The 19,247-nt window shown below is 52.8% G+C and overlaps 1 protein-coding gene across 1 annotated transcript in view; it reads right to left on the bottom strand.

Annotated features, from left to right (window-relative positions):
• The window catches only part of LOC111141174 (follistatin like 4), a 401,642-nt gene that overhangs the window by 64,939 nt on the left and 317,456 nt on the right, over positions 1 to 19,247 (bottom strand). The window contains exon 6 of the mRNA XM_022493544.1: positions 4,958 to 5,124. Within this exon, the coding sequence (XP_022349252.1) occupies positions 4,958 to 5,124 (167 nt within the window). The remainder of the gene's footprint in view (positions 1 to 4,957; positions 5,125 to 19,247) is intronic.

Below are 19,247 nucleotides of genomic sequence, written 5' to 3'. Positions count from 1 at the left end.
GGGACTTCATCAAGATCAAAAGCTTTTGCACAGCAAAGGAAACAGTCAACAAAACCAAAAGACAACTGACAGAATGGGAGAAGATATTCACAAATAACATATCAGATAAAGGGCTAGTATCTAAAATCTATAAAGAACTTATCAAACTCAACACCCAAAGAACAAATAATCCAATCAAGAAATGGGCAGAGGACAGGAAGACATTTCTGCAAAGAAGACATCCAGATGGCCAACAGACACAGGAGAAAGTGCTCCACATCACTCGGCATCAGGGAAATACAAAGCAAAACCACAATGAGATACCACCTCACGCCAGTCAGAATGGCTAAAATTAACAAGTCAGGAAATGACAGATGTTGGCGAGGATGCGGAGAAAGGGAAACTCTCCTACACTGTTGGTGGGAATGCAAGCTAGTGCAGCCACTCTGCAAAACAGCATGGAGGTTCCTCAAAATGTTGAAAATAGAGCTACCCTAGGACCCAGGAATCACACTACCGGGTATTTACCCTAAAGATACAAATGTAGTGATCCGAAGGGGAACGTGCACCCGAATGTTTATAGCAGCAATGTCCACAATAGCCAAACTATGGAAAGAACCTAGAAAGAACAAATGAATGGCTAAAGAGGTGGTATATATATACAATGGAATACTATGTAGCCATAAATACCCCTGAAATCTTACAGTGGATGACATGGACAGTGGATGGACCTAGAGGGTATTATGCTAAGCGAAATAAGTCAATCAGAGAAAGACAATGATCATATGATCTCACTGATATGAGGAATTTGAGAAACAAGACAGTGGATCATAGGAAAAGGGAGGGAAGAAGGAAACAAGATGAAACCAGAGAGGGAGACAAACCATAAGAGACTCTTAATCTCAGGAAACAAACTGAGGGTTGCTGGAGTGGAGGGGTTGGAGAAGGAGAGGGTGGCTGGGTGATGGACCCTGGGGAAGGTATGTGCTATGGTGAGTGCCGTGAATTGTGTAAGACTGATGATTCAGAGACCTGTACCCCTGAAACAAATAATACATTATATGTTAATAAACAAAAACAAAAAAAACTAAGGCTCCCACTGCCCACAGGGAGTGGCCAAGATCCTTTAGGTTAATAATCAATACCTGTCAGGTTCTGGCCCCATCCTGCCACTCTATACCTCCCTCTTGCTTATCCCTGTGCCCTGAAGCCAGAACTGCTCCTTCTTCTGCCTCACCTCTTCTAATAGACAACAGGTAGTACTGTGTTGTAATTCTGTGCTTGTGGATACGTGGTCCCCCTCGGGGCTGGGGAGAGTGTCTTTGCTCCACACTCTGGCTCAGGGCCTGCGAGTCCCCGGCCCTGGCGAATGCAGGGGATGACTCCTCTTGTACACCATCTGGACAGCCACGCACATATGGGGTGACTCAGGAGCGCTCCTGACAGCGAGTGGGGAATCCGAGAGGCTCCTTCTCACTTGGCTCCGGGCTAGAGGGGTCCATTTACTTTCTGATCAAATATGATTCTGAAGCTCGAGGCATCCTTGATGTTTGCAAGTCAGAAAAGTTTAATTACATGTGTCATTAGGATGGCATTCTGTAATGGCTCTGTGACTGAATTCATTAACAGAATTCTTAACAGATAAGACAAGACAAATTAATATTTTGTTGCCCATGAAAGCTTCTCATTAAGAGAGTAGTGAAAAAGTGATTAATATTTTGTTGCCAATCAAGATGTCTCGTACAAATGACAAAGAAAGGAGGCCCACAGTGCTCGCAGTGCTCTCTCATCTGCCTGCCTTGGGGGTTTGTAGGTGCGTCGTTCCGTGCCTGGCGCTAATTAACAGCGGGCGGTGCTGTTCCGTCTGGTGCTGCAGTGGGCAGGGGCGGCAAGGGGCTCTAGAACTCATCAATCCTCCATCTTCATTCCACTGGGGCTGCCCCCCTCCACTCCCCACCATGCTCCCCGACTCCCCATGCCCTCCTCATCTCTTGGCTGATTTCATTCTAGGGCCGCTGTTGTCACTGTCCCCAGAGCGGGAATGCCATGTAAGAACACCTGCTGTGTGCCGGGCACGGGCTACGTGATTCACACAGACATTCAGCCTGAAAATGCCTGTGGAAGGAGGATATTATCCTCCCCGTTCCCCCACAGACTCACAGAAATTCAATGCCTTCCGCAGGGCTGCTCTGGGCTTGCTGGAGGCGGCTGGTCCATGTGTCCGAGGCTGATGTGGACACCTCAGGGTCACATCTCCCTGCCTGGGGAGCCTCCCGGGGCTGCTGCTGGCTGCCTGTTGGGAACTTAGGCTGCAAGGGGCCGGGAATGCTGTTTGGCAGCAGCAGCAGTAGTAATAATAATGATGATAGTAATATAAGTAATAGTAATAATGATGAAGAGAGGGATAATAGTTCGCCTGGAACACTGTATGCTAAGACGATCCCATGTGTCTTCTCACTCAGTCCTCACTCTGACCCTCTGAGGCAGGAGTTATTATTTAGGTCTATGTCACAGAGGAGGACCCCAAGCCTTCGAGAAGTCAAGTACTCTTTCCAAATTCACTCAACTAGGAAGTGGTAGAGCTGAGGCTTCAACCCAGGTCCTTTTGTCTTCAGAGCTTGTGCTGTGCTCCGGCAGGCTGTACTGCAGAGGGAGGCCTGTGTGTGTGTGTGTGTGTGTGTGTGTGTGTGTGTGTGTGTGTGTCCCACACCTGCAGGCTTCTGGTGAGCATCCCTGGGGGGCTGGTGCTGCCCTGTGCCCCCACGTAGGGGTTTCTGGGCAGTACAAGGCCCTGCCTGTTTGCAGGCTGCTGACTTGACCATGAACAGCAAGTGTTTCCAGGGAGGTAATAAGAGGCCATTAATCTCCAGTTGCACCCACAATTAACCCAAATTGCTAACCTCACTGTGAAAAGTGGAAATGCAATTGAGTTGATGCTGGAGGCATGTTCGAGGGAGGGGAAAAACACTCAAAGTAATTTAATTAACCGATGGCAAGTGCATTAAGAGTTCTGCCTCCGCCTTTATTTCTGGTGCCTTTAAATAGAGCATCAAGTAATGCACATGGAAGTTCAGACAGACACGGGCAGATCTGTCCTAGTTTTGAATTAATCACCACTGGCCAAAAACAGTTTAAAGCTGACGCTCCACCCCGAGAGCTCTTGCACAAACAAGTCTGTGCACCCCAACACCTCCGCCGACTCTAATCATGGCAAACAGAACACTACCTCTCCTTGCTAAGATCCCAGACAAGCCCTGGGCACCTCAGGCTCAGAAGACAAAGGACTCTGCCCACTCAGCTTCTGTCCATCCACCCCCCACCAGGGTTGTGCTGGCACTGACATTCGGAGACGGGTGGGATTCAGGCTGTGCTCAGCACTGTGGGGAAACGGCAAGGAAATACTCCTGCCCCATGTGACAGGGAGAGGGAGACTCCTTGCCCAGCTGTGCCCAAGACAGAATCCCCACGGTGGTCTGCCTCTCCCCATCTGCTCACCCCATGATCTCCAGGGTGCAGCAAATGAGTAGTAGAGTCCCAACTTGGTGGTTTCTACAGAATTTTGTACTGGGATTTCTCCCCACAAAGCAATCTTGCAGTTGGGAGGAATCTTCAAGGTCATAGGATTTAGTTTGCCCTCCTGTGGCTAGTAGCATTGCTGACCATGGTCCTGCTTGAGCTTGCATTCCTCTAGGAATGGGGAGCTCACTGCTTCCTGTGATGGCTCACTCCATTTTGGGGATGCTGTGATGGATGTAATGGTGTTCCATCTCAGCAGTCCAAACTGGTTTCTTTTGGGGGAGCACCCTGGCCCTGTGTGCTTGTTGAACTCATGGGGTCACACAGCCCAGACTGGCTCCTGCGGCCCTAGTTCCTTCCTCACCACCTTAGAGATGTTCATGGAACTGACCAAGCATCCCACAGGTCTTCCTTCTCAGAGCCAAGCATCCCATTTTGTGCCAGCTTGCTTGACTAAGCCAAGAAGACCAGGAATGCCCCCCTCTTCTGCCTGAAATTGAGATGCCCCCTACTGTGGCTAAGACCTATCAGCTGTCCTGGCAGGGCCCTGCATCGGTGATGTCACTCTGTCTTCTCAATGAACTTCAATCTGGCCCACACATATCCCTGAATGATTCCCTTTATTTTTCAAGCCCCATGAAAGGGAGGGACTGCTCACATTCCCTTTCTGATACCTACTAAGAGTAGTCTAAGATGTTGCTCAAAGTCATGAGGCTGGGTTTTGGGGTGACACTGGGAGCCCAGCCCAGGCTGCCCGGGCCCTCCCAGTACAGAAGTATTTCTGCTGGTCATGTCAGGTTGTGGGTACTCAGCTGCTCTCTCTTCCACTCATGTCAAATACACGTTCCCACATCCAGCCGACAAGGCCACCAGGGCAGGCCACTCTGGACTTTCCTTCCACCTCCTCACCTGGAGCCTGCCCTCTCGCCAATGCTGGGCAGTTCACCCCTGCCCTCCACGGGAAACCATGTTCCTTCTCACCCCTCGTCTCCATCCTCCCCAGGTGTGGGCTCTGCAGTTTCCCTTGGTTCTTCCAGCCAGACGGCCTCCCCGCTCCACTGCCTCCCGTCCGGCCATGTTTGCTGTGTGCTTGTGGGCCTCCTTCACGGTGGGCTCCATCATGCAGTCGGAGCCCCTCACCTTCCACTCCCATGTCCACTGTTTGGCTTTCGCTGCTGCAGCCTGCACAGAGACCTCCCACCCGGCCCGCCCCGCCTGCCTGGGCAGCGTGCCCTTCCCTACTGTGGGTCTGGCTGGCGGGCGTGCAGCTAACATCCAGGCTATTCTCTGCATGTGGTGGGACTTGGATTTTCTGGTACTTCCAGCTCTCAGATGACAGGCTTGAAAGGCATCAAACGTGGGACGTTCAAATGAAACCCTCTCACTCTGCCACCACCAGGGCAGATTCGCAGTTACTCCACTGGGGCAGGTCTGCATGCAGGGTCAGAGCCCAGCGACTTACATTGATGTCTTCCAAGGCCATGAAGTTGAGGGCAAGCCCGTTGCGCTTCCAGACGATGGGGGGCCGCAGCTCTCCACGGATAGCGCAGGTCAGCACGGTACTCAGCCCCACAGTCACTGTGGCCACGCTGACCCTCTCCTCGGGTGCGAGGCTGAGCTGAACCACCTCTGCAGGGGGAAAGGAGAAAATCTTCAGGTGCACACCAGCATCGGGAGTCCCCACTCACAAGCAAACAACCACGGGGGTTCCCGGCAGGGCAGGCGTCCTAGGGCTTTCAGGCTCTCTACAAACTATTATGGCGTGCTGTCTAAATGCACTGATGGACACTCCCTCCTGGGGGACAGGCCACAACTTACGGGAAATGTTCAAAGATCTCTATGAGTTGGAGAAGTCAGGACCCATAGCGAGTGTAGGGAAACCATCTGCGCTATGGATTTATGAGTGGAGCCCAGAAGGTGGGCCATCACACAGGGACCGGTGGGGGGCCAGATGTACGGCGGATGCCCCACTCTGTGCTCCTGGGCCTCATGAAGTCTGGGCCTTGCTGAGTGCAGTCAAGGTCTGCTGGCTGAGCTGACAACTTTCTCATCCATCTGGGGGCAATTTAAAGGTTGCACTGTCTGAAGCTTGGGGAATGAACTGGCTGACCTTTGAAGGTTTGTTTCTGTCTGAGGATTCTTTGAACTTGGATTTGGATTTCCGTTCAGCAACCATGCACTGTAGCCTTTAATTTTTTTGAAGGGTGCTTCAGGCTGTACAAATTATTAATCCTTGCCATTTTATACTTGCTGACTGGCATTAAGACTGATCATTCTTTAGGCAAATGGGAAGCGTCTAAAATATTTGCTTGCAATCACAGGCTTTTAGAAATTTTTGGGATTTACGAGAAAATTAATTGGACTCAGGCTGTTCATATACCGACGTGCCATCAGGCTTAGAGGGAGAGTCACTAGCTCAGTGACGGTTACGGGACTGCCTCCTCCCTACTCCTCCCCCACATCTACAACTGAGAGCACTTGGGGCATCAGCCTGCGGTGGTAGTAGCTGAGGGAGGCTGGCTGGCTGGCTCTGAGGGTCTGTGCTTATCTGGGATGCTGGCAAAAATGCCGGGAGTCCTCCTCACTCTCACTGCTCTTTTGGGACTTGGGGGCCCTGCCAGGCGTGGGGCAAGACACAGAGCTAGAAACTGACCTCCTGGACTCGGCGGGAGCCCTGTGAACTGTGACCAGGCAGCATGTCTGTGCTCACACCCTCTTGTCAGCACATGTGGGGAGGAGAAGGTGGTGGGTGGGGGAGGGGCTGGAATGCAAACGCTGGCAGGTGGGATGCCCTGCAGAGCCGGTGAAGTGGCAGCACGTGTAGTCAGGTCAGATGCTGAGCGGCAAAGCTCTTACCCCACCACTGTCAGTCAGCGGCCCGGTCCCAGGCACATGAAGATGAACAAGATATACACTAGGTGCTTAATCAGTGCTTGTTGGATGGATGGATGAAAAATGGAGAAAATGGAAATAAGGAAGGAAAGGAGCCAACAGACCCATGGAGAGGGGACACTCACGCACAGGAAAAATGTGACTCCCCGTGAAGGAGCCGCAGGGGAAAGATAAGCGCCAAGTGATTGATGCCGATGCACCCAGCATAATATTTTACAAACATTAAAGTGATGCATTTCAGGTTCCCTCTTAAATCATGGCCTGCTTGCTGCCCTCCCACCTCTGAGTCATGAGGCGTATTGGTCAGGGCGGGAGAGCGAAGGCACGCACCCTCCATTGCGAACCCCAGGCTTTGAAGACTCACAGGGGATAGAGGGAGGGAAAAGGATGACAAGCTATGTGGATCTGGCTTCTTCTGTGCTCTGCTGGCCCTTAGGACTCAGAGCTGTCCCCGAGTGTAGAGGGGATACGCCTTCCTTATCGGACTCTTCCCCTGCCCTTCCCAGGGCATTGTGGGGGATGAGGGAACAGGTGAGAAGCGTGTGCCTGATGGCATGGAGGTGAGGGGAAGCGAGAGGGGCTCTAGGAGGGAGTTAATTCCTCCTCCACCTTCCCGCCTGGGGTGAGCCCATGAGGCCTGGCACACAGCCAGAGGCCCCTGGCTCCTGAGTGGCGTGGAGCAGTCCCGAGTTTCCTGGCCACACACTGGCAGATCCGTGAGGTGCTATGTACCTGTGTGCCTGAGGACCGAGGCCCTAAGGGAACACCCCTGGACCCTCCCTGGTGGTAGTGCCGGTGGGGACTGCTGGAGGCCAAGCTGTGGGGGGCATCAGATGCTGAGGCAGCCCAGATCAAGAGCAGAACCTGGGAGGACCTCCACCGAGAGGACCCAAGACAGGGTAACTGGGAGTCTGTGGTGTGGACCGCAGGTGGCAGGGGACCGCTGGTGTTTTATCCACACTCAGAAGCCAGTTTGGGGAGCAGCTGGAGATGCCGGGTGGGAACTGGAGGCATGAAGTGTTTTTCTTAGGTAGAGCATTACTTAATGCAGGCTTGTTAGAATGACCTGCTCCCATTAAGCTTTACAATGGACTGAATATTCACGCACTTTGTCCTCCCAGTGCCAGTGGGCAGGGCTTGTGAAGAAGTCTGGCGGGTCACGAAAGGAAAGGACATTTTCTCTGCCTGTTGGAACTCTAGTCCAGGGACAAGGGAAAAGAGCCACTGAGCCCTCAGGCAGCAGCCCCTGGGGGAGGCAGGACATCCCTAGGCTACAGAGCTCCTGTTCTCAAGGTGTGGTCCCTCACCACGGACATCACATCTCCCATCTTGGGGGCAATTGATGGAAATGCAGATTCCTGCCCTTCTACCTCAGGCTGGTAAGACTCTGGTGGCAGGGTGGGCATCCTGGTTTTAGCAAGCACCTCAGGGTACCCTGAGCCCTGACCACCACTGCCTTAAAAGATGGTAGGGGCGTGTCTGGGTAGATTGAAGCGGAGGGTGCGGGGGTGGGGGGCACGGATGGGAAGGTGAGGTATTCTGGTTGGCTGGGGTCTCATTTGGAATGTAAGACCTATGTGCAATGTAGGGTCCTCCATGGAACCCCAAGTTCATGTATTTCAAACAGTTTAGCACAAGGCTACAACCAAACAAAGAAGCAAAATGACAGGTGGGAGGGCTGCTGGGACGGCAGGTTCCAGCCTGCTTCCTCAGGGCTGCCGCGCTTATTTGTATGTCTGAAGATGTGCACTTTGCACGTAGGAAAGTCTCATGCAAAATTAGAACGCATGAATACTGACAGAACCATCATAATTCTGCTCCTGTCAGCTACACAGATATTAACCAAACAGCAAATATTTGGATCACTTAAAGTTTAATTAAATGAATGTTTTATTGGATTTAATGCATGTCAATATTCCCTGACTGGTTTAAAAATTCTGAAGAGATTTACGGCAACCAAAGCTCTCCTTCTGCCCTTACTCCCAGTTATTTACTGTTCAGCACACCTTCCCCAGGCGGGCCCTCCTTCCCTGCTAAGTGGCCTCCCATGGTCACTTCCTGGAGTGAAAAATGAGATGGCATCATGGGCTGGGGCTGGAGCGAGCGGGGCAGACTCTGGACTGTGGCCCTGGACATCTGACCTCCATCCAGGCCTGGCTCTGCTGGCGACGTACCAAGTGGCCTTTGGCAGGTCCCTTCCTGCCGCTTGGCCTTGGTTTGGACACCAGTAAAATGAGAGATCGCGTGAGGACGGCTCTGGGGACCGACCTTGCTTTGGGCTCCGGAACTCTAAGGATGTGTTTCTAAGTGGACAATCCTGCAGACCCTCTTCAGTCCTGCCAGGTGCTGACTGGGTGCCCCTTTCCTCGCCACCCAGGGCCACCTGCCTCTGCTCTTTGCCCGCTTGCCCACAGTGGCACCCGTGATGCCTCAACTGGCAGCAGCAGCAGCGGCCAAGCCCACAGGGGCTTCCCTCAGGATACCCCCAGAATCCTTGCTCTCCACCCCAGACACCAACAGCCTCCTGTGTGCTTACCCCCAGACTGCTCCCGTTCCTGTGAGCACCAGGGATGTTAGAGCCCTGCACAAAAGCCACACACAGCTCCTGTCACCCGCAGAATGCAGAACAGTCCCCACTGCCCACCCCCCCACTACCCGACCTCCTGCAGTACTTCCTGTGGCACCTACCAACCCCCTTCCTATTCGTCTATCCTCAGACTCTCACTCGCTCAGCCCCTCGAGATGACCTCAGGGAGGGTGTCTGGAATCTTGAAGTTTGAACATAAGGGGACACTTAGATATCTGTTGAAGATCGAAAGACACTGTCCTGCTGAATTTGACAGGACCTTTTCAGGCTTAAGCAACAGAAACGCAGAAATACTGGACCCCCTTAAGGGTGGTCTAAAAAAAGGAGGGTGGTCTAAGTTCTCATAACCAGGAAATCTAAGGAGGGTGGAGGAGGTTGTAGACGTCTGGGGGACTCCACAAGGCATGCTCTACTGGGCTGCAAGATGGTCCCTTGCTCACACTATCCCTGTGCATGGGACCCCAGAGAAGGGAACCCGATCTTCCCTGAGAATCCAGGAAACAAGCATAGGACAGAACTGTGACCTTCACACATACCTCCTGTGTCCTACCACGAAGCCATCCCTGGGGCCGGGGGACAGAGTGCTGTGCTGTCACAGGACTGACCCACACTGGCGGCCTGGGACTTGTGGCCACCACAGGGCCCCGTGCCAGGTGAGTGGAGGTGGGGATACATGTCCCGACAGAAAGGGTGTGTTGGGTGGATTGAAACCCTACGACTGCTACAGAGACTCAGAGAGGTCCTTCTCTTCCCTTTGCTCCTTCCCAGTCACACCTGGAAGGCCTGCCGTGGGGCACGGGGATGAGGGGAAGGGAAGTGGAGCCATACTGCGAAGGAAGCGAGAACCGGCAGAGGTGAAAGCTGATTTCAGCTCCTGCGGCCCATCCCCCTGGCTGCCCTTCTCTTGGGAGCTTGGGTTGGTGGTGGGGCCGTGGCCTAGCATGGGGGACTCCTCACCCTGGGCTGGGCATGAGAGGAGGGCCAGGCAGCCTGCAGTGTGTGGGGACGGCCCTGGCAGGAATTTCCCACTCCTTCCCCAGGCACAAGTGCCCAGCAGGAGACTCAGATCTACTGATACCTGTACTCTGCTCTGTGGGGCCAGGACTGCTGTGAGGGGGAAGACCCCCAGGACCACCGAGGCCTTCTGCTGCTGGCTGTGGCTCTGTGGCTCCCATGGTGTCCCACCATCTGTGGCCCTGAGGGCTGCCTTGGGAGAGTTGTCGAGTCTTGCTGGGGACCATGCAACAAGGTCTGCCCCGTGCCCACAGCACGTGGGGCAGGGAGGGAGGGCTGGGTGGTGCGGCCCAGGGGCCCAGCAGGAGCTTCTCTGCCACAGCCGGGCAGAGATGCCACAGAGAGAAGAGGACCCAGCTGTAAGAACTGGCACTGGAGGGGCTGCCTGGTATGAGATCAGAGGAGAGCAAGGGAGCTGGGGGCTCCTCACAGCTTGGGACATCTGTCTCCCTATAAGCCAGGCCTTCTGATATCCGTGGGCGTCCCCTTGTTTCCCCTGGGGCCAATAGGCACAGGTCACATTGAAACTATTGTCCACATCAGCCAGGCTGGGCTAGCCCAAGACAGAGACTAGTGTTCTCCCTAGACTGCGTGTTTGTGTGTGGGTCTTTGGTGCCTAGCACAGTGCCTGGCACACAGCAAGTGGGCTGTAGGCCAAGTCTGGCTGACAGCAGTCTCCCAGGAGACCCCTGCCTCGTTCTCTTGGCCCTTCTGCCTAGAGCAGTAAAACACCTTTGCTTTCCAGACACTGGTGTTGCCAACGCCAGACCTCAGCTTCCTCCTTGCACCCATGCTCTCCCTGCTCCTGGGAGCCTGCAGGGAAGAGGAGGTCTCAGGGGATCAATGCACCCACCAGACACAGATTAACACCCTTCCCGAAAAGCATGTGGCCATTAACATTTCAGTCTCGAGAGAACTGGGTTTTAGTTCCTATTACAGCTTTTCCTTAATCTCCGGCGCTATTTCTCACACTGACTTGAACTCGATGAGACACTCATAAAACCATCAGCAGCCTCTCATGCAGGATTCTGGTGCTTCACAGCAAGAGAAATTAAATTTCTCGAATTATTGTCAAGTTCGTGTTAGTTTTCTTATGTTAGAAATGCACTAATGGAACACATGCCTACCTGGACACTTGCCATTTTTCAAACGATGCTCTTGGTAGAAAGACTCTGTCAAAAGCTCAGTCAGCTTGCCCACACATCAGTACGTCGGACTGAGCCTCCAAGGCTAAAGTCAGGTTCAGGAGCTAGCTTGGGAATTAGGACAACCTGGAGACACCCTGGGCTGGGTGCTTAGCCCCATCTCTGTAGCTGCAGCCTGTTCTCATACTGTGCTTGTAAGGTAAGCATGACCTGGGAGCCCCCTCCCAACCCCCCACCCCAGGAGCTGTGGCACCTGTTTGACAAACTCTACTGATCTGGTCTCATTCCTGAGACCAGGATCACACTATGAAGTTGGTGAGTGGGACAGAAACAAAGGTGGAGGGTGTGTGCCCCATGTCTCCTGACCAGGTAAGGGACAGTCAACCTCTCACATCTCCTGGACCCTGTATCTTCACCTGGCCCTTCCAGGGTGGGGCTGGTTTGGTGTGCCCTGTGGGAAGGTGTTTGATGGGGTGGTGGGGGGTACTTCATGCCTCCTGTGACCCCCTCCGCCAGAGCCTGCCACTCCGGAGCTCTTTGCACACATCTACAGACCCTTGGTGGCTGTGGGGCTAGGGACAGATTGTCTTAGGACCCTTTCATCCTGACATGCATGTTTCGAGCACTAGGGCACATCTGGCCTGCACAGATGTCTCTGTTCCAGCCAGCCTTGCATGTGTCCAAAATTTCCCGTTTCTCCAGGCATAATCTGATTCAATTTTCCTGTCATTGTCCTATTCCCTCTTGCTTGCTTCATTTTGGGGAGAGCAGTAAACTTGTTAATTACCTGCAGATCTGTGGGTATTTTACTTTTTCAGTGGACTTATGTTGCTTGGTGTTGCTGCAACCATTTTTTTACAGTTTAGTTATTAAGCTCTGCTCTTCGGTGTCAACAAACACCTTTGAAAGCTGCAGACAGAGACCATATCTGTAGGATCTCTTTTGGATCCTCAGCACCTAATACAATTCCTGGCACAAAGAAGGGACTTGATAACTAGTTTTAAGCAAGTGCACTATTAATGGGTAGTGCTCAGTCGACGATTGCTTATTGAGCACCTACTATGTGCCATGATACAGTGGGGATGTACTGGCAAGCAGAACAGGCCCACGTACTGCTAACCTGGAGCTTGTGGTTTGGTAGGGAGGCCAAGAGTCAGATGTGGGATGGCGAGAAGAGGCACCTAAAGCGTGTTTGTGGACCCCCGTGGGGAGCCCTTGGTGCTTGCAGAGCCTGACTGCTCTTTCTTGGTAGAGTCCTTCCTGTGGGCCCAGGGCTGGGCCCTGCAGAGGTGGATGTAGCAGACAGACCCCTGTCTCACTCCCATGGAGCCCCTGTGTCATGAGGCCTTCTCCTGGTTTGTAGGAGGGCCTTGTGCAGGGGCAGGTTAGCTGGGCTTCTTCTGAGCTCCACGGCTCTGTGTTTTTTTTTTTTTTTTTTTTTTTTTTTAAAGATTTTATTTATTTACTTGACAGAGACACAGCAAGAGAGGGAACACAAGCACGGGGGGGCGGGGGGCGGGGTGGGAGAAGGAGAAGCAGGCTTCCTTCTGAGCATGGAGCCTGATGCGGGGCTTGATCCCAGGACCCTGGGATCATGACCTGAGCGGAAGGCAGGCGCTTAATGACTGAGCCACCCAGGTGCTCCTCCACAGCTCTGTTTTGCATCCTCTGGCCACTAAACCCTTCTAGCTTTGGGAAAACTAACCCACAGTGGGACTGTGGTAGAGGGAGCAGGAAGTCAGAGCTGAGCTCAGTGCCCGAGAGTTGTGATGTCATTGGCCTGGGTGCCCTTGGGTGCCATGGGTGTGGCACACAGCAGAGACAGCAGTCGGAAGCATGGGGTCTGTGCGGGGGTGGAGAGCCCAGGGTCACCTAGTCAGACGGGTACCTGGCGGCCAGCTCTCCCTTCCTGGCTGGGGTCTGTGCCTGGCGAGGCCTCGGGCAGGCTGGCCAGTCCGTGCACCTCCTGAGCCTTGCCAAGCCTAGTCCCGAAGATGACGGAAACACTTCTGCTCAGGGTATTTGCAAAAGGAGTGTTTTTACTGCCTATTCCCTTGGTAGGTTTAGGGAAAAGAAAATAATATATTACCTTATACAATTATACACTAGTTACTCAAAATTTGCAAGAATTCATACAGATGTCAGGGGCTGGACCTAGAATCTCCTGGATAAGCTTTTGGTGCAGATGAGCACACGGCTTTGACCTAGGCAAGCAAGAGGGGGTCATACTATGTTTTCCCAGATGCTGGTTCATTTTCCAATTCCTAAGCACTCATGAAGATGACTTCCTAGCCTCTCTTGGAACCAGGGTGGAGTCATGGGACTGGTTCTAACTGGAGGGATGAACATGCTTGACCACACAACCCCCACATCACTGCGACGGGTAATTTTATCACACAACGGGGCCGTGGGATGTAGGGATAGTTGGTCAGACATTCTTCTGGGTATGTCTGTGAGACTGTTTCTGGAGGAAATCAACATGTGAATCAGTTGACAGACTAAAGCAGATTGCCCTTCCCAATGTCCATGGGCCTCATTCAATCCACAGAAGACCTGGGTAGAACAAACAGGCTGAGTATTCTTAGTATTAGTAGACTATTGCTAGCATTCATACTTAGTATTCTGAGTGTTCTTAGTATTTTGGGCTCCTCCTCCCTGCCTGCCTTCCGGATGGAACATGGGTCCTTTCCTACCTTTGGACTTGAAATCAGACATCTTCTCTTCCTGGGTCTCAAGTGTTGGCTTTCAGCCTAGAACTCACAACATTGGCTCTCTTGGGTTTCCAGCTTGCTAACTGCAGATTCTGGGACCTTAGCCTCCACAATGATGGGAGCCAATTCCTTAAAATATTCACTCCATCCATCCATCCATCCATCCATCCATCCATCCATCCATCCATCCATCCTTGCCTCGTATTGGTTCTGGTTGTCTGGAGAGCTCTGACTCATGTAGTCACTATGTACATCCTCTTGTTTCCCCTTGTGGAGACTGTATGGTCATGCATTTTGTGGGAGCAAAGGACACAGCCTCCTTGTTGCTGCCTGAGCCCATCGGACCCAGTGAGGATAACGAATTAGTCTTTACTCCATCGTGCTATGAGATTTTGGGTCTCTACAGCATTTGGTGTTGATTACCTAATATACCCTTTTAGGAGACAAAGAAATTCAAGTTAATGTATTTCCACAGAAGGAAGTGTAATAAGATATGGAACAGACCTCTGAGAGGCTAAGTCATGAAGGTCAGGAACCCTTAGAATCCTCTGACAAGAGGAGATCTGACTTCTGTTCCAATCCTCCAAATATCTCCTGTCCAGGGAGCCCACTCTCTTATCCCAAAGATGTTTCTATTGCTTTCATCAATAGGTAACATCCAAATTCCCTGCAGAAGGGAGGGCAGTGGGGGGCAGGGAGTGTCTCAGGGTAGGTTGGGAGAGAATGTGTAAATAAAGGACCCAGGATAATACACACTGTGCAGGGGAAGAGCAAGATGCCGAGAGAGAGAAGAGCAGGGAGGCCTAATAAGACGCAAGTTGGGGTGGCAGTGGAAGCCTCTCTGAGCAGGAGATATTTCAGTGGAGATCCCTAAGAGGAGAAACCAGGGAGGCCAAGAATAGGAGAAGGGCATTCTCGTTAGAGAAAGAGCTTGTGCAAAGGCCCTGAGGTAGGATGGGGGCTTACTGCCCTCTGGGAACTGAAGAAGGCCAGTGTGTCTGAAGCACAGGGAACGATGCAGGTATGTAGGCACACACGTGGTCAGAGAGGGGCTACACATCCAGGCAGTACAGGCCACTGCTTCTTAATGGAAGACTTGACGATATTAATTTAAGGCAATGGAAAGTAATTGGAAGATTTTAAGTCAAGGAGGGACGTGATCTGATTTGCAGGCTAGAAGGATCACTCGGGCCATTGTGTGAATGATGGGCTGCTGGGGGAGAGGAGAGGATGCAGGGACACTGTGTGGGAGGCTGGGGCTATCCTGCAGGGAGAGTTAGGCTGGAACTGTGGGGAAGGAGAAGCAGAAGGGGTGGGACTTCTAAGCAGCTGGGATGAGGAGCCCCATAAAAGGGGTGTCAGGAGTGACTCCCTCCCATGCTCCCTGCTTGACCTCTTGCATAATACAGTGACAAGTCCTGAGATGGGCAGGCTGGGAGCCTCGATGTGCCATCCTCAGGCCTTCAATCTGGAAAGTAGATGATGATCATATTCTTGGACTCTTCCATGAACAAGGCTCAAGAGGACTTCTAAACTATAGCATTCCTGTTACTAAAAAACCTCAGCCCAAGAAGAGGGACAGATGCAATTCTCCATTGTCCAGGCTGCTCTCCCCATGTCCCTCCAGGCTGGGGAGAGGCCAGCAGGCAGCCCGAGCAGCAGAAGCCAGATGCACACCTCACCCCCTTCCGCCCTGCGGTGCAGGCCATGGCCTCTCAGCTTCTTGGAGCCGGGACCCAGCTTCACACGTGCGACAGTGGGGAGCCCCGGGGCCTGGCAAGAGCATTGCTAAGTAGAGCTTGTTTTCTGCTTAATTATCCAGTCTCCTGAGAACACTAAGTCATGCCTGCATTTTGTAAACAGGCATCAGCAAAACATTTTGGAGAATAGCTTTCATCAGTGTATTTGTTTTATTTCAATTCCAATTTCCTGGGCGTGCCTTGCCTCTGATGAACTCCTGAGTGGGGGTTGCTGAGCCCCACCGAGGGCTCGGCCATCCCCAGGGCCCATGGGGCTCCTGGCAGCTTCTCTCTTTAAAGGAGGCAATGCTCACAGCCTCTGTCCTTGACGAGCAGGCCTCCCGAGGACCTGGGCCCACCACTTCCTGGTCCACGGTGTGCTGTGTTCGGACTCTGTCCCTCTGCCTTCCCCCAGGGAAGCCCCCTGGGTTCTGGTCTTGGGGTCCACCTAAGAAGCAGCCATGGCTTTGGTCACTGAGTATTAATGTGGTGGGGAGCCCTGCTCAACCCCTCTGTTGGAAGGAGAGGAGGTCAGTGCGGGGAGTTGGCCTCTGGTCACCTGGTTTGGGCCTTGGCAGCAGGGGGTCGGGGCTGGAATTTGGAGGAGCCCGTCCCTCCCCAGCTGCTGATACTATGGGCACAGGCAGGGCATGGACAGCAGGGAGATAGGAGGCCTCTGGGGGCAGGGGTCAGAGGTGAAGCTGAAGGCGCGTGGTCAGGGCCAGGCGGGCAGGGCCTCACAGCGATGTCAGGGACTTGGGGTTTTATTATGTGAGAGGCCCTTGGAGAATTTTAAGCAGGAGACTACACGGGTCTGATTTATTTACGCTTTTAAAGACAATCTGTGCATCCATTGAGACATCTTTCCCTCTGTTAACCCTGACTGGAAACAGGCTGACTAGTAAGGAAAAGCTGTCATTTCCCTAAGAGGGAGGCCCTGGTGGGAGTTTCTGGGGTAGGTTCATCCCATGGTGCCAGAGGTCATCGAACCCTCAGGCTCTCTTCCCTCTGCCTCCCGTGCTCAGTGTGCCGCCATACTGGACAGCTCTGGGCATCTAGGGCAGGCACTGCCTCGTACGATGGCGGGGCGGGGGGGAACGGGCCTCCTCCTGGTGGGTAAACAGTGAGAAGAAGGAAGCCCCCTGCTGACTTCTCTCCAGCTGCATCGGTCAGCTTCGAGTCTGGTGCTCACCCCTAGAGCAACCACTGACCAGAACCACCATGACTGGCTTGGGGAGGCACGGGGCTGGGGCAGCAGGTGGGCCAGCTCAGGAAGGGCTGGGGAGTGGATAGAACGAGCAGCAGAGGAAGCCGGGAGATCAGCTAGGAGCCTATGTCCCAGGGGTTGGTGGCTTGGGCCACAGCAGTGACTGCAGAGTGCTGAGAGGCAGATGGATTTGGGACACCTGTTGGAGGCAGGGCCAGACTTGCTGCTGGATTGGAGGGTTGGGGTGGGGGAGATTGAGGGAAAGGGACAGATCAAGGGCGAATACTGGGATTTTGGCCTGAAAAACTGGGCATTGGTTTCATTTGCTGATAGGCTGAGAGAGAAAGAACAGACATTTTAGGTAAAATCCAGGTTTTCTTTTATGGTGGTTGGTGGAGGGGTAGGGAGTTGGTTAAATGAGTCTGGGGCTCAGAAGAGCAGTCCAGTCCAGGGATATGATGTTGGAATCCATCGTGTCTAAATGATATTTAAAACTATGGGACAGGGCACCTGGGTGGTTCTGTTGGTGAAATGTCTGCCTTTGGCTCAGGTCATGATCCTGGGGTCTTGGGATTGAGCCCTATGTCAGGCTCCCAGCTCAACGGGGAGCCTGTTTCTCCCTCTGCCTCTGCCTCTCCCCTGGCTTGTGCTCTCTCTCAAATGAATAAACAAACAAACAAACAAATAAATAAATAAAATCTTAAAAAAAAAACAAAAAACCCATGAGACCAAGGGAGGTCACTAGGGACTGTCTGATGAGAGGGAAGGGGCCTGAAAGGTGAGGCCTGGGACCCACCAAAGTTTAGAGGAGGAGAACAAGTAGAAGTCACCCAGAGCCTGAGCGGGAGCCTCTGAGGGACGCTGTGGGTTCCCTGCGTCCAGCGCTTCTAGGAGCTCTGGTCAGACCATGACTGATGTATGATCCAGGGTTTTGCTAACAGAAGGGTCTCTGGGACCTGGATGCTGGGAATCTCTAATGTTTCATTAGTACTGGGGAGTGAAGTCATCTTTGGATCGACTGAGAGAGAACAGGTTGACAGGAGCTCTTCACAAGAGTTCTGTCATGAAGGGGAGCAGAGAAATGGGTGGTGGGTGGAGGGTCAGGGAAAGATTTTTTCACGGTGTTGTGTTTGCGAACCCAGGGGAATGAACAAATGGAGAGGGAGAGCTTCATGATGCAGAAGGGAGAAGGGGGCTTTTAGAAGCAAAGCCTCTGAGTGGGTGAGAGCGGGGAGCCCCAGAGAATAAGTGGAGGCCCGGCTCCTGACAAGGCAGAGACTTTGTGCTTCTGAAAGAAGTTGGGTGCAGATGGAGATGAGGGGAAGTGCCCCTCACGGCAGAAGGATGAGTGAAGGTTAGTCGTTTTCACCTGAGGGTGATTTTGCCAACTTGCCTCCCCCCACCCCAGGACATTTGGTAACGCCGAGGTATTTTCAGTTGTAACGACTGAGGGACAGGGTACTTTCTTGAAGGCATCTAGTGGTTACAAGCTAGGGATACTACTGAACATCCTACAATGCCCAGAACAGTCTCCACCACAAAGAATTGTCTGATCCCAAATGCTAAGAGTGGCACTACCGCAAGTTGGGTGTACAATAATAACCATGATTAGCAGTGATGAGGGGACTTGCACGGCCCTCAAACACTTATCCTTTACCTGTTGATGGTGCCCATTCTGCCACTGGCCTTTCCTAGAAGGGCAGGGCCCATGAGGATGCAGCCCTATCTGGACTCACCCACATCTGGGGGGTTATACCATGGGTTTCAGGGAAGCCCTTCCTCCCTCACCCTGCCCTGACAGGGACAAAGTTTACCCAGGGTCTCAGCTGCTGTGCTTTCCTGCCAACACCAGCCTTGGATCCACCTGCTGCTCTCCGCGGCGGTGGGGTCTGGATGCAGGTGTGTGACTGGGGAGGGGGACACCGCCAAAGAATGTCTATTATGATCATCATTGTGACACAGACACCAACTCATTTGCCTTGGCTGGAACCTTCCCTGTGTCAGGCAAGATGCATGGCACCCAAATATCGGGATGTGAGAAATCTCTTTTCCTTGTATGGGTATTTATCTCTCTCTTTGTCTTGGGTAGGTTCTTTAAATTATCTTTCAGAGAGAACCCTATAATATATGCTTTGTCCAAGGACAGAGCTTGGTAAGAAAAATGCCTCTAGTTTCCCCTCCAAACACTCCTCTGCCATCTGTCAGTTTGGAAATCTCCACATCTTGACCCACGGCAAATTGCTTCTCGCTGCACCCGACATGGGGCCTGCCTTGCTGGGCACGCGCCGGGGCTGCAGGCTCCCTGAGTGAACGGTCCATTTTAGGGATGAATGAGCCCAAATCTCATCCACCTCTCCTTATCTTCACGATCGCAGCCAAATTGCCCCTGTACCCCTCGGAAACCCCCGCTTCCTCTTTGTCTCCTTTGAGATGGCTTCTGGGCAGGACCTCATGATT

This window comes from Enhydra lutris, unplaced genomic scaffold (genome assembly GCF_002288905.1).
Source record: "Enhydra lutris kenyoni isolate GAN:26980312 unplaced genomic scaffold, ASM228890v2 scaffoldscaffold5, whole genome shotgun sequence".
In the NCBI taxonomy this organism is placed as follows: Eukaryota; Metazoa; Chordata; class Mammalia; order Carnivora; family Mustelidae; genus Enhydra; species Enhydra lutris.
Note: the sequence above shows the minus strand (reverse complement) of the source record. Positions and strands in the feature narration are given on the sequence as shown.